At 38.9% G+C, this 14,768-nt stretch overlaps 1 protein-coding gene across 2 annotated transcripts; it reads right to left on the bottom strand.

The window, feature by feature from the left end:
* Positions 1–347: 347 nt before the first annotated feature.
* On the bottom strand, positions 348–14,380 carry LOC108923466 (WD repeat-containing protein 63-like). Of its 2 annotated transcripts, none has more exons than XM_018734230.2 (22): positions 14,271–14,380; positions 13,574–13,661; positions 11,823–12,046; positions 11,498–11,602; positions 11,247–11,390; positions 10,730–10,929; positions 10,279–10,395; positions 9,846–10,036; positions 9,255–9,379; positions 7,974–8,063; positions 7,417–7,509; positions 5,787–5,909; positions 5,540–5,613; positions 4,830–4,983; positions 4,395–4,491; positions 3,205–3,329; positions 3,021–3,084; positions 2,098–2,228; positions 1,291–1,495; positions 1,097–1,188; positions 872–991; positions 348–525 (listed from the first exon to the last, which is right to left on the bottom strand). In XM_018734230.2, the coding sequence occupies exons 2-22, from the start codon at positions 13,638–13,640 to the stop codon at positions 379–381; spliced, it is 2,688 nt and encodes an 895-aa protein (XP_018589746.2). In that variant the 5' UTR covers positions 13,641–13,661; positions 14,271–14,380; the 3' UTR covers positions 348–378. The 2 variants fall into 2 exon arrangements, with proteins under 2 accessions (XP_018589746.2, XP_018589747.2); XM_018734231.2 differs by having other exon boundaries at positions 13,574–13,658.
* Positions 14,381–14,768: the final 388 nt, after the last annotated feature.

The following is a 14,768-nucleotide window of genomic DNA, read 5'->3' as shown; positions in this document are numbered from 1 at the left end:
TCCATGTGTTATGCATCACATTTTATGAATAGTGCGTTGTAAGTGTTCACAGTCCAGTATTTTAGCCAGTTCGGTTTAAAAATTGTGTGCCATGATTAAATGTGTAACATTGCAGCTTCTCCACATGAAAAAACTGGCTTGAAAACAAAAATTTGAACCATACTCTAGACATTTCATGGTACATCTGTTTGAAAATTTTGGTCTATACACAGATTATAAATTTGGAATAATTACTTGTGTATACATCTTAGTATTAATTTTATAGCACAAATGATAAAATATGCTAGTCAATGAAAAACTAGTACCGAAAAACAAAGAATTTTTAAAATGATAATTGCTGATGAACAGTGTGGCAATAAATAACATACAATTATTTAACTACACTTCATTTGAAGGCTTATCTTCTTCTTGTAGTGAGACACCCATTTCCTTCAGAATATCTTTCTCCAAGGTCAGATAACTCTCATACTCTGCCAGACTTTCTTCCTCAGTCTTTTCAGACAGCTTTTCTGGCACTAATAATTCCTACAAAAAATGAAATTACTTATTTGCCATTTCAGAAGTAAATCCAATTCACAGTATTGCCTTTAAAAATAGTGTTTTTCAGATGTGTCTATTGGCAACATTTAAAAAAATATATATATATACTCTTTTGGATAAGAAAATAAATGCTAGAAATCTGCTGTTGTAGGTTAGAAATTAGCGTGATTTGTTATTAATTTTGAACTTACAGCTGGATGATGGAAATTAACCCAGAGACACATCATTGTATACTGTAATAAATTATGGTTTCACTTTTTAAACATATCTTAATTCTTTTCTAACTGCTTTTTCTGGAATGGTCTATTTGATGGAAATTTTTTTCTCTTACTGTTTTTTTCTTTTGCTCCTCAGCCTCCGTAGCTGTCTTCTGTTTTGCCATCGTCTCCTTCCGTTTGTCGAAGAACATCAGCCTCGTCACTTCCTTCTCAAAATACTTGTTAACACTGGACTATACACACAATACAGACAGATCCTCAGTAGATCAGTATGCTGCAGTAATATCTACTGTCCATTACGAGTACTAATGATGCTTCACTAACAGCCAGTTACTAACCTCACTGCTTGATGGATTACGGAGAGTCCATGGTATCTGTAGGATATGCAGAGTTCCAAAATCATCAGACACTGCCAAAAAGTGCTGCTTTGCTGGAAAAGAGTGACAGAGAATTCAAAAAAAGAAAAAATAACCCACAATACTGAAATCAGAGGTGATCAACATGGTCTAGTCATTCAGGGAATGAGACTCACAAGAGATAATCCAGGGCTTCATGCAAGTGATTGAGGCTGTGGAGATGTTTTGTATATGAGACGGCTCATGGGTTTTCTCCAGCAAGTCCCACACTTCAATATTCCCATCCTCCTTCCCAATGAAGAACATCCCCGGGTTTGACAGAGACCAGCAGCCTACCATGCATCTCTTTTGAGAGCAGGGGGAAAGGATGATTGGACCGTTCTGAAACACAATCAACAGGTTCAGGAAATGCAAAAAGTCAGCTTCACTTCCACTTTACAATCAAACTGAGAAAGAAAGAAATACACCAAGAGCTAGCTAGAAAACTCACACCCACTGACTGAAACTGCTTGTCCCAAGTGGGGTTGTAGCAAATCAGAGCCTAACCTGGCAACACAGGGCATAGGGCTGGAGGGACACACAGGACAGGACTCGAACCCCAGCCTCACCAGAGAGCAGGCACAGGCCAAACCTGCTGTGCCACCAGCCCCCCGCTAGAAAATTCATGCATAGAAATAGTACAACTTAAAGTAAAACTGTTTCCGCTAAAACTTTACCTTATCAAAGTGCAAAGGATTGTAGTTGTGGGAATAAAATCTATTCTACATTTTAGAGCTGGTTAATAAAAAATAAAATCCAGCAAAATCCCGTAAATCCAAATGTGTATAAATATTTTTTACTTAAAAAAAATACATTTTACTTAAAAAAATGTAGCTCTGTGACTTACTTGATTTAAAAGCAATGCACTGTAATTATAAAAGGCTTCTCAGAATATCAAAACTTTCATGCTGGTTCTGGTCCTGTTGTGCTTTAAGGTAATTTACCATGACGCTCTCTTTCCAGACAGCGAAGTTCCAGCCTCCCACAGTTAGGATGATGTCTTTGAAAAAGGGTGACCTCTTGACAGTGTTGACCAAGCTGTCGTGTACAATGAAACAACGAGAGGGTTTCCCACCTGAGAAAGGAAGCAAACAACAGAGGAGCTCTGGTGGGGAGAGAGAACACTGAAACATCTTGAAGCGCAGTAAAATCAGCACCCTGCAAGTAATGCTGTCAAAGTGCAAACATTTTTGGCCAATCAGGAGACTTTTTAAGATAAATGTTGGTATAAATGAGCATTTCTGATGGGCCAAAATAATTTCAGACAAAACTAGAGCATTTAGGTTTTCATTCTCTAACACCACTGAACACTTTATTGGATGTTGTTGAACATACTGACAAGACATGTAAAGTGCTATAATATGCATTTACACTTTGTGTAAGTTGCAATATATCTAAATTTGAAAATTAAAAAAAAATAGTGTACTTCATTCTGTCTGGTTTCAGTAAGATTACAAAAACACTCATATATTTAGTCATTCATTTCATTATTCGCTTACCATCCTTAACTATTTATCCAAGTTACGGTTTTCGGGTGCTGGAAGAAAACCCGGAAGAACAGGGTGCTTGGCAGGCAGGCAGCCACACACACACACACACACACACACACACACACGTTACGGGCAATTTAGAGTCCCCAGTCAACCCGAAGCTCATTTCTTTGGACTGAGGGGGGAAACTGGACCATCTGGAGGAAACTCATGAGGACGAGGAGAACATGCAAACTCCATGCGGACTGAGCTGGATTCAAACCTATAGCTGAGCAGCCCAGGCACCGTAAGGCAGCAGCTCTACCTGTCGTACCAGTACCAGTGCCATTCTTACCTAAATTACTGTAAATGAAATAAAACGATTTAACTGGACTTACTGAGCAGCCTTCCAGAGTCATCATCCTTCCCCAACTTCCAACTGGTGTATACGAGTTCTCCATCCTATGTCGGAGAAATTTTTTAGAATTTCTTAAAAGAATTTCTAGGGACTTCAATCACTAACTGAGCATTAATTAAACTATAACTTAAAGTTTAACAGCAAATGCTTGAGAGTGAGCTTACTTCTGTTCCCACACAGAACATGGTGCTGATATCCTCTAGTGGCTTAAGCTGCTTTTCGGAGGGAACTCTTAGCAATGCATATTCAACTTTCCCCTCAGGCCTATCTGTGGTTTTCACTGATTTATCTATAAAAGGAAATAATCACAGAAAGAACACAATCAAATATAGTTCTTGATCATGTAATTTTATAATGTTGTAGTCCAGATTTCATGTGAGCTAACCACCTTACATTGACCAGGAAGGACTTTATTCAGTAATCATATCTGAATCCAAATCTCTCCTGTTGGTGTAAGGCACTTTTTGTACTGTTCTTGGAGATGTATGCTACTTTGGAGAAATGCCTCTGCTAAATTAATAAATGTAATATAAATGTAAGTGTATAATCAACACAAAATGGTACTGTTTTGTTTCCTTTTTGAGGATGCAAAAGAAGCTCAGAATGATGGGTTTGTTGTCTTGTTGAGTTTGTTTTCTAAAAATCTCTGAGCAGTTGACTAATCGTTTGTCAGTCCATAACAAACGGTGCTGGAATAACTTCAACTTTATTAAATTGCAGGTCTTGTTTTCAAACTTCTCTCTTAGTGATGTATGAACAAATAAATACCAGAAAAGACCCATTTCCAGACCCACCTCTCTGGATCTCGCAGTTGCTCCATAAATGTACAACACATCATCTACCTTGTCACCTGTCTATTTGCTATCCATTCTATATGCAGCTATTTGTGAAACATGTGCCAGTAAAAAAATGGTAGTACTGGACAAACTGGCAGTGCTTTGAGAATCTGTGTCTGGATCTATAACTCTTTTTCCATTGTGAAATGCACATTTATTTACTCTGAACTGCATATCACTCTGTTAAGTGTGTCAATGTAAACAGAAACTATATGGAATATTTCTCTAACACTATGCTTAACACACTGTAAACTAATGTTAATATCACTTGCTCAGCTTTGCTTTCATTACTTACAAACACAGAATAGGTCAAACATAGGTGATTTGTTCAAACATATTAATTACGATCAGAGATATGTAACTGACTAATCCCATCAGCACCATTTTTTTCCTTTTAAACCTTGTCTCGGTTAAAATAATCTTGTGCACTCTGGAGCCGGTCAAAGAGGAGAGGCCTCTTTGCTGGACATTTACTGTCCTTAACAAAACAGAGAAAGGGAGAGAGTCAAAGGGCTCACCTTTGCCACTTCTTGGACGACTACAATGGATGTTGTCTCTTAGGCTAAATTTGAGCGGACTGTATTCACCACTGGCATCTGTCTTTGGAAGCATCACCTTAGGATGAGATTTCTTATATAAAATCCTCATTGTATTTTAAAACTGACACGTACTATAACGTGTATTGTACACTGAAATGTATACCTGGAACATGTGAAATATTTCAAAACTGGAGAGGCACAAGGCAAACTGACACAGAATTAACTAGATTATTAATAATATAATATACAAGCTCTAATATTAGTAATATTAAAAAAGAATGATTCATGAAATCCTTTGTACATTAAATAAATATCAAATCTGGTTATGATAATATAATGATAATGAGTATGGGCCATGTTTAGGTGACATTGCTTGTATGTTTCATTGACAAAGACAGCGACAGACTCATATACCTTGATGAGAGGTTTCCAAGACAGGTCCAAGTATTTGAATGTGTTAGGTATACCACGAGGATTCTCCAGCTGTTTCTCCTCCATTTTCTGTTTCCTTTCTGCCTGGGAATGAGCAGCAGGTCGAGGTGCTCGAATATCCCAAAACATCACGCAGCTGATGAATGTTTGAGGCAGACAAAAAAACAAGTTACAGGAAACGTATGGATAAAACCTTTAAATCAAAGAACAAAAACAGAACAAAGACAAAATACAGCACATGAGAACGTACAGTTGAACAGTTCACAGTGAGCGGGCACTTGCAGCCTAGGGCAGGAGGCACAATCTGCCTGGATGAGCGCCTCCAACGGCCTGTCCCTACCATAATGCCCTAATGGAATGATGAGGACCAGCTGATGCCATATAAGAGGCCATCACAAGGACTTTAAAAGAAGCTGGACTGCGGACTGTGGGAGTTGTATCTGGGGAGTGTAGGAAGGTAATAGGAGTGCTTCCTAGAACTGTTTTAGTTATTACCATTTGCTTCCCCTACAAGGGGGCGTGTCTTAATTTTGGTTTTTGTTTAAGAATAAAACCTGTTTTGGTGGAAGAATCTGCTGTCCTGTGCTTAACTCTGCCCATATAGCTGCCGCTGGCCAACACAACTGGTCGCAGCACATTAAATCAGTTAATTGTGTTTGACTACAAGCTGACAGTATAAACTTAGTCCATACCAGTCAGGGGCACAGGTGACAACCTGGACGCAAATTTGATTCTGGTTTTCTACTGGAACTCCTGTTATGGAAATCTAAACACACATGATGTAGAGGAAAAAATACACAACAGAAGAAATGTTTAGTGACAGAAAAAAAATCCACTATACAAAGCAGCGAAAAGCAGAATTTCAGGAAAATTCCACATTTAGTAGTTTTCCATAAACTGCTTAAGTAAACAGAATGAAACACAGGTGGATTTCCACACCTCAAAGTTTTCAGGCAGCCACTGAACATCAGTAACTGGTGCTTTGTGTCCATTCTCTATGCTCGAGACAGCACAGTACAACAAAACAGGAATTTCATTTTCTTTGTCTTCTTCAAAGGCCATCTGTGAAGCAAAACAAAAATTAGCGAAACAGCTCCTGAAGTCTACCCTTTTTCTGTTCAAGACAACTTAAAATACACCACACTACTTGCAATGATCTATCCAGCCTGAAACGTGTCTTCGGGCTGTGGAAGGAACACTGGGTTTTGAACCCAGCTCATAACCTCCGGCCCAGGAATTGCAAAGCAGCAGCATTTCTTGCTGCTCTAATGCGCACCCTGCTCTACTCAATTTGTGTGTGCAAACTGTGTGCATATATTTCAGACGTTACATTTTAAAATAGTGCAATAGTAATTAATTTTATATAATTATGTGGACTGTTTTGAGAAATTTCTGATGCATGTTCTCATGATGTACATAAAGCTCACAATACTAGATGCAACACTGGCTAGATTACTTGTGCCACAACAAATTTGCTTTTGACAGATGTTGAAACACCTCATATATCAATTGTATTAATGAAATCATGTAGTCTTCCACCACTTTATAAAGGTAATGCATTCCTGGAAAAGACATAACTAAAACATAATTACCACTGGCTTCAATGGTAATTTTTTATGCCTTCCTGAGGCTCAAAGTTAATGCTCAATTATGCAAAAATATCACCAAATCCCATTCAGATGGACAGTTACTTCAGTAATTAACATTACTTATCACGTATGGCTGTCTACCTGCACTTGTTCACCTCTTCTGTAGCTATTATGCACCGTAAACCAAAACAAGCAGCCACAAACAAAATATACACACAATACTTGAGCACAATGGAACAGAACAGTAAAGACAAAGAAAACAAGAACAATGAAAATAGCTTTTCACAGAACAAGCTGACATGGTGTCGCACAATTCCTGGGCTGTGTGATTTAACATGGGTTTGATCCCTTAGTCTGGGTGGAGGCTGCATGTTTGTGTGGGATTCCTCTGGTCACTAAATTGTCAGTAATGTGTGTTACATGGCTCTGCTGTATAGATGGCTGGATGACTATAGGCAGTTTACAGCAGCGTATCTGATGTTCCGAATCACCTTGGATAAAGGTGTCAGCTATATACTAGATAATAATTATAAGGTGATTTGGAGATGTGTCGGCTAAATGAATACACATAAATGTTTTGCATCACGTCGTTGTGGGGGGGTGTGCAAAATCCAAATTTGGTCCTTGTAACTGCAAAGAAATACCTGGTAAGATAAAAGTAAGGAGAGTGAATTAAACTATCGAGTGAATGAAACTGCACGCAACTCAAATGGGACATCTTGGAGTATGACTGTATCTTAATGGTGTAGATAAAGACATGGAGACATTTTGCAAGCAACCTTATTAATAACAAAAAGCAACACCCATAATAATCAGTAAAAAGCAGTAACCTGTGACTCTGGATTGCAGCAATTGTGTACAGTATTTTTTGGATGCAGCAATTTAGCTGCTTTGAAATTAGACACGTCCCTCACAAGCCAGGAAGATGCTCAGTCTGACACTCCACTTTACTTTTCTATATCTAGGTACTCAGTACTCACGAAAGAGCCTGGGTATGCTGAGGTGGTCCTTCTCTCTCCGGAGCGTTTACCGTGCAACCTTTGTGCATGAGCAGTGACATCCCATAAAACAATCTTGAATAACAGAAAAAAAGGAATTAATTCTTTACAGTTTGAGTTTACAGTTTGGAAAAAGGAAACAAGCATTCATTTACCTTAATAAATAAATACAATTCATATGGTGGATTTGTTGGTTTGGTTTGATGGTTTAGTGAGTTTGGTGTGTTGGGTTTGGTTTGATGGTTTGGTTGGTTCTGTGTGTTGGGTTGGTGGATTTGTTGGTTTGGTGGGTTCAGTGTGTTGGTTTGGTGGATGTGTTGACTTGGTTGGTTTGTTGGAGAAGGTAGCTAAGCTTCTCAGGTCATGGAGATGGCTGTTGGCTATGCTGGATGTTCTCTGTGGCTTCATGTTGGTTGGACTGGGTCTTTGTGTACAGCCACTAATGAATACGCATGGGGTATAACATCTTGTCCTGTGTTTCTTGAATGTCATACATGCAAACTTTGGTAAGCAGATGAATAGCGAAAAGAACTCTCTACCTGCCCATTCATGCAGCCACCAATAATTATGTTGGGATCAGATGGACAAAAATCAAAGGACAAGACATCATCTGGGCACTCCAGCCTTAACTGTAAGACATTGAAAAACTGACTAGTAAAGTTCAGCAAAATTAAGAGAACAGTTTGGGAATCAGGGTAGCACGGTGGCCTGATGGATGCGTCTCAGCATGAACAATGTGGCCACACATGGGTGGCACAGAGCAACCACAGAGCCAGAATTCAAATGTTCAAATGTTTTTGTGTAAAAAAAAAAGTTACGTTGCACAGGGGCTCGATCTGCAGATATCAACAGACAGCAGGAAATAAAAGAAATGTAAGGGAAAATAAATTCTGGCTCACCCTATTGGTTAGAAACTGTAAAACAGTGAATGAGAAGTTAATGTGAAAAATACGGTGCATGGGAGCACAAACTGAATTATAAAGGGATCCTTGGAGAATTTGCTCAAAACAGGTATACTTTACCTGATAAGGGAATGGTAAAAATGAAGCAAACACTACTACTACTACTAAATAGTACTAAGGAGTACCCCTGAATTTCTGTTTTGGTTGACATTTATTTATTATGTGTGTTATTAAATATCATAATGTAACTGTACGGTTTTAAGCTCTTATCTCTATCCAGAGACTCAGTCTGAAAGTTAGAGTCAAGTCTAGGGTTATGATGCTGGCTTAGCAAGTAAGGAAAAAGTTTGAGACCTCAAACTTTGACGGTACCGGATAGTAGTCCAAATCATCCAAAAATTTTCACAGCGTGTACTTCTTCTACTTTTACCAGTCACTGCTGTTGGTTGGTAAATGTAAATACTGTCAATAGCAATATCCATAGTTTAGGCTCTGATGTATAATGTTGACCATGCATATCAACGTGTTAAATTTGAATGCAACTTTTTAAATAAATAAATAAATAACTTTTGATAGGTACATTTCATTTAACCAATTTATTTAGTAATGAGAACATACCTGTATGGTAGTGTACTTTTCTGACCCTGGATAAACCTGTCATCCCTGCATCATGTAAACAGCTGAAACCAATCTGATGTTTTGAAAGTCTCACAACAACAGAAACATGACATGAAGCTGATATTCCTATTCACAATATGTATGTAAAACCCTTCTTTTAATTCAAAGAATGTCCTTAGCACATCAAACTTTTTAGGCCTGCCTTTTCTTTAAAAGTTGAAGACTTAAAAAAAAGAGTTGTAACCCGTCAAAGTGGATTTAAAGGGTGGATCTGGAAGGACAGAGCACATTTCAACATACCTGGGGGTTAATAGGATCAGAGAAGCTCCAGAAGAGAATGAGAGGAGGGTTTAGAAGCAGCTTAGTGGAGCCATTGATCCTTTCTTCAAAAGACATCTTCTCCGTTACAGAGACTGCGATTACGCCTGTCAAAACCACATCAGAGACACCAAATCAGAGAAAAGGGGCTCAAGTTCTGGAGTCATTTTTTACCTATAGGCAAAATCTGCTGCACTGCAAACTGTTTGAACATAGTGCATAATGAAAAAAACCTTTAATGAACACATTTGTGGATGTATTGTTGATTCTCCTTTTATTACATTAAGCATCTTAACAAATATGAGCAGGGCGTATTGTTCAATGCCCATCAACGTATTAATCATGAGTTTCGCAGATGTACCCATGAGTGACCTTATCAGGGTGAGACAGCAGCACTTCACCAAGTGCGCTCATACAATTGTATTTTCCAGTCTCCGTCCCAGTTAAGGATTAAAGGATTTAAGCGTTCCTGAGAAGCAGGACTTCTAACACAATTGAACGATGGCCGCAATTCAGTGGACGGATGAAAAGCACAAGTTTTTTTGGGCTGCAGGTGAAGGGTTGCAGCCTCACCACTAATAGTAGGGTGCCACTTGATGCAGCTGATTGACTTGTCTTTGCTGAACTGCAGATCTGTGAAAGACTGGTATTCTTTCAGGTAAGTGTCAGCTTTCCCGCCAAAGGCAATGTCTCCCTCGCTAAGCGCTTGCCAGTCATCGAAGAACACGTCCATGATCTTGTTCTGCTGAATAGCAATCTCAAATCTACAGAGAACGACAGGTCAGCCAGTCAATGGAGAGGCATTGAGCAGAAAGGCTTATGGAACACGTGGCTGCTGTTCCATTTCTTAATTGACATACGAAAACATTAACAAATGTAAAGAAATACATTTGGAACAAATATTTAATTTTTTCATTAAATTGTATCACATTTTGACAACTACCTTGGCATAGAAACTATTGCCAAAAACAATCTCTACTCTAGATACAGTATTGAAAGTAAATACCTTGAAAAAGCTGAGCTGGCAAAGTTTTTAAGGTTTTCAGAACTCATGTAATTCTCCTTTTCTTCTTCTGTCAATTCTCTGGGTTTGTATTGTGTGTACATATTTCTTGGGAATGTTCTAGAAAATCGATAACAAAGAAATCTCTGCAATCTTTATCTCAGATGTGGTAAACCTATAGAGCCAAGAGTGAAACGTACCGTATGTATCAGTGTCTATTCCGCAAGTTTAATTTGCTTAATCGCTGCAACATATCGTATTTTAAGATAACAATAACAAATAACTTGAGCAGGATTAAATAAATACACAACCAAATATAGATTTATGTCAAACAGTAAGCCATTAATGCCAATTTATACCTTAATGTACTGACTTTGCAAGCAAAATGTAGTTCACTGATCCCAGAGAAAGCAAAGGAAATTTTTGCCTGTGGTGCTTGCATGTGAACACAAACCGTTGTGTCTGCGTGGCAGAACTCTTCAGGTTGAGAACAGCTTGAGTCGCACTGTTCCTCTCCATCTGGATGAGTCTGAAGTTTCTGTCTTGGTACGAGGTGCATTCGATGTACCCTTCCTTCGACTCCAAGGCATTGCGGTCAGTGAAATTTACTGGTGCTCCAAACTTTTTCCGCACCCTTGAAACTAGATATTTCAGCTGGGGGGTAAATTCGTTAATACATCAGACATCTTGAATGTGACTGGCGCAAAGGACATTTCAAAGTATTGCTTTTAAAAAATGTAAATGTCAGCAAATTTGATCATTTAAAGAATCTTCTGCGCTTCTGTGTCATCTTAATGGAAATGTGCGTAAATACAAAGAGAAGCTCCATTGTGATTGGCTGGTTTGTTTTCACTGCTAACAAAAAAAGTATATTAAATGCTTTTCAAAATTGATGCCTGGTCTTAAATATTTATTTTAAAGAGAATTTGTTCATCATAGCAAGAGGGGTGGCAAGACAACTCCCAGTTTACCCTCTCTCTTGTGTCCTTCACAGATTCTTCCTCAATTTCCAGCTCACTGCCCAGGGATACCCAGGGCTGCTGAGGCTCAGGTGTTCTGCAAACATATTGCTCTGATTCCTCCTCAGGCTCCTCTTCATCAGTAGACACAGGGGGCTGTACAGGGTAAACACCAATCTCCAGCTAATCTAATTAATTAATTAATCTAACTAATTTTTAAATCAATTTCATTCACTGCGTCTCCTGATTGCAAATCGTCTTACTTGTAGGATCCTTTGCTTGGCTTCCTCGGTCAAAACGAGATAGAAGCTTTGCCCATATTTGAAATCTCGGTCAAACACCAGTAGAAGCTCCTCCCCAGGGTAGTTCTGAATCATAAAAACGGCACGCATCTCAGTATGGTGTTTTTAGTTAATGTGTTTTACGAAATCATAAATGTGATCAAATTTATAGACGATTCTAATCAAGGGATGAAAGCAAGCTCTTGGAAGGGTAATGTAATTAATACAATAATCGCAATGAACATGAGCAAACAAGTAGCCTACAAACATTGATACAATGAAATTGAATTTATTTGGAATTACCCACTAGCACAGTCTGCTTGACTGGGTGGAAGTCGGACACAGCAGCCCTGGCTTTCATGTCGTGGAGTATGTCATCCTTTTTGAGCAGCTTGTAGGGGTTGTTCTGCGTGACGTCCTCATCTGCACGGCACTCGAACAGTTCCTGCGTTGCCGAAGTGAGAACCATGGGGAAGATATCTTCAGGGACATCTGGTAGCACATCAGTATGGGACAGACTAGGGTCCGGTCCTACAGTAACAAACAAAATTGCGGTTAAATCAAAAACAAGCTGTTTCAGAAGATGATTCGAGACAGATGTGCTTCTCACAGCAATAAGCAGTTACTTTGTGCATATCCTGCTTTAGTAAACAAAGCACTGCATAATTACAATGTACACGTTATGCTGGTGCTTCTTCAAAGCATTTCAGCAACGCTCCTGAATAAACGCAGAAAGCACTGAAGTTATATTAGTACTGTAACTACTGTACTTTGTAGAAGGGCAGATCATGCATGTTGTTTCCTTTAAACAGAAATATGAGTTAATGTCATTGTCTCGTACCTTCGGTACAACAGATTTAACTGAATACATTCTGTGTTCCTTTTCTGTATTATTCAGATTTGTCATCTTTGTCATTTACAGCTTCTGAACAACCAGTGCAAAAGAACTAGCTATGTTAAACCAGGAACGTTTAACTAACTTATATTTTAATACTTGGAAAAAAAATGTGTCAGTGGTACATGAGAGAATCATAATAAGCTCTCATTCATTGATCAAATTTCAATAACGGCACATCCTGAGCAGGGTCGTGGTGATCCAGAGCTTATCGCAGAAGCACAGGGTGCAAGGCCGGGGAGGGTACATCCTAGACAAGAGATAGCCGCATACGCGCACGCACACGTGCACACACACACACACACACACTACAGCATCACCAGTCCATCTGAGCTGCCCGTCTTTACACTATGGGAGGAAACCCACATGCATACACATGGGAACATGCGAACGCCACAGAAACTGATGAAACCCAGGTTCTCTTGCACCACCCAGCTGCTGCGAGGCTGTACTACTTATTCACCGCTCCGCTTCAGGACCCGGTAAACTCTGATGCAACTTAAATTTATGCTGGGCAAACAAATGGGGTTGCAGCAAAATCGAAAAATGAAAATCCAATTCATTCAATGAAAATCAAATTCAAAAGAAGACAGAATAACAAAATGATGTGCAAGACATCAAACAATTTATAGGATGTTATCCTCAGGTGCTCTAGATGGGAACTGAGTGGTCCAGCGTGATGTCCTCGGGCTCTGTAACACTGCTGCCTCCCACAGGAAAAGCAGATAGCATATTGATAAGATGGATGGATGTGATGTGATGTCATTCAAAGCAGAATCATCTGTTCAGTAAATGTGCAAATATACTCACACAGTTTTACTTTAAAGTATATTTTTTCAAAGGGTTTAAAAACCTGTACATTAGCAATAGCAGTAAAAACCCATATATTTCTGACCAAGATGGACCTAAAGGCAACTTATAATCAATAAGTCTTTAGTAGTTTTATAAAACATTTCTGAAACTTGCACATAGTATTTTTCATCCTGTACTGTGTACGGTTCTCCAGTAGAGCAAACAAGACAAGACATACCCCAAGAGACAGATACACAGGGATTGCACTAATTATTAACATATCAAATAAATATGGAACTTATTTTTACAGGATTCTTGCACGTAGTTGTTTAGCTTTTACAGCAAACGTTTAAGCCATGTGGAGTTTTCACCTTTTGCCTTCTCACCACCTTTACTACTTTTGCCGCTTGAAGTACTTTTGGGTCTCTGCGCAACCATGATCGCGGACAGTGCGATCTGCTGTGGACGAAAACAAACAAACAAACAAACAAACAAACAAACAAACAAAGAGTATCTTGTTACAAACATCTGTACTTCACTTGGCAATGAGGGAACAACGTAGTTTTACCCTTATTCATTTAATTGATCATTGTGCATTCTTTTTAAAAAAAAAAAAAAAAAAAACATGAAAACGATTTGTTTTGAAATGGAAATGTTTTTAATAAGTGTATGTAGGGCGACATCTTGTGGAAAGTCGTTTTCATTGCTGAGGTAAAATGACCAGACACTGTATTGTATACAATTATATTGATACTCCGTAGGAATAAAACAGAAGTACAAGCCACCGCAGCAAGCAAAATAGACCATTCCTTAAACTGTTTTCCCGTATATTTTAACTGAAAATCCGTTAAATGGCTAAATGGCATCTTCTGAGGATGTAACCTATAGACAAAACTTGAACGATGAGGGATGTTCAGTGAGTGAGTAAGGTTAGCTTGGTGCTATGCCATGCATTGCATGTAGGATAATTAAGCGAAATTTTCATCTAAACAGTTTTTATTACATCATAGCCCAATTTACCATACCTCCTATACATTTGGGCAAAATATTAACTTACATCTCACTAACCTCTTTACTCTGATTGTTCTTCGGAATGCAGAACTCCAGACGTCTCTCACGTTAAACCTCCTTTAATGGTGTTCCATAGTCCTTTTTGCTCGAACAAGTTTCGGGCGACAATACCGTTGCTAGTAGTTACAGACGCTTTAAGATTGACCGCTTTATCAGCCAATCAAAAAGTACAAGCAGTCCAGCCCTCAAAAAACTAACCAATCACCGTCTTCTCACTTCAAATAAACCAAACCTTGTTCCGCAATTGGCTTTCGCTGTAAACGGTATAGTGAACAGGGAGAGAAATTCGCGCCGGTACAAAGGGGACACGAGTATATTACGCACAGAGCACTGACTGTCACTCGCTGTTTTCATCGGTAACTTCTGTGAAACAAGTTGTTTTTGTTCGTTTACACATGGCATGCCACGCTTTGCCCCCCCCCTTCAAATTCAGCTAAGCTCGGCATTGACATTTGCAAAAAAATATGTCACGTTTCAGGTTTTCCCTGCGGAGGT

The sequence above is a fragment of the Scleropages formosus genome, chromosome 9 (assembly GCF_900964775.1).
Source record: "Scleropages formosus chromosome 9, fSclFor1.1, whole genome shotgun sequence".
NCBI classification, from domain to species: domain Eukaryota; kingdom Metazoa; phylum Chordata; class Actinopteri; order Osteoglossiformes; family Osteoglossidae; genus Scleropages; species Scleropages formosus.
Note: the sequence above shows the minus strand (reverse complement) of the source record. Positions and strands in the feature narration are given on the sequence as shown.

Bases quoted from the DNA above. Each gene is read 5' to 3' on its own strand.
- LOC108923466 (XM_018734230.2), bottom strand. From the start codon at position 13,640: ATGGTTGCGCAGAGACCCAAAAGTACTTCAAGCGGCAAAAGTAGTAAA. The intron at 10,396-10,729 runs GTTTGTGTTCAC...TCGATTTTCTAG, and splicing joins TCTGCCACGCAGACACAACG to AACATTCCCAAGAAATATGT. The intron at 526-871 runs GTAAGAGAAAAA...CATTTTTTGTAG, and splicing joins AGGAGCAAAAGAAAAAAACA to GAATTATTAGTGCCAGAAAA.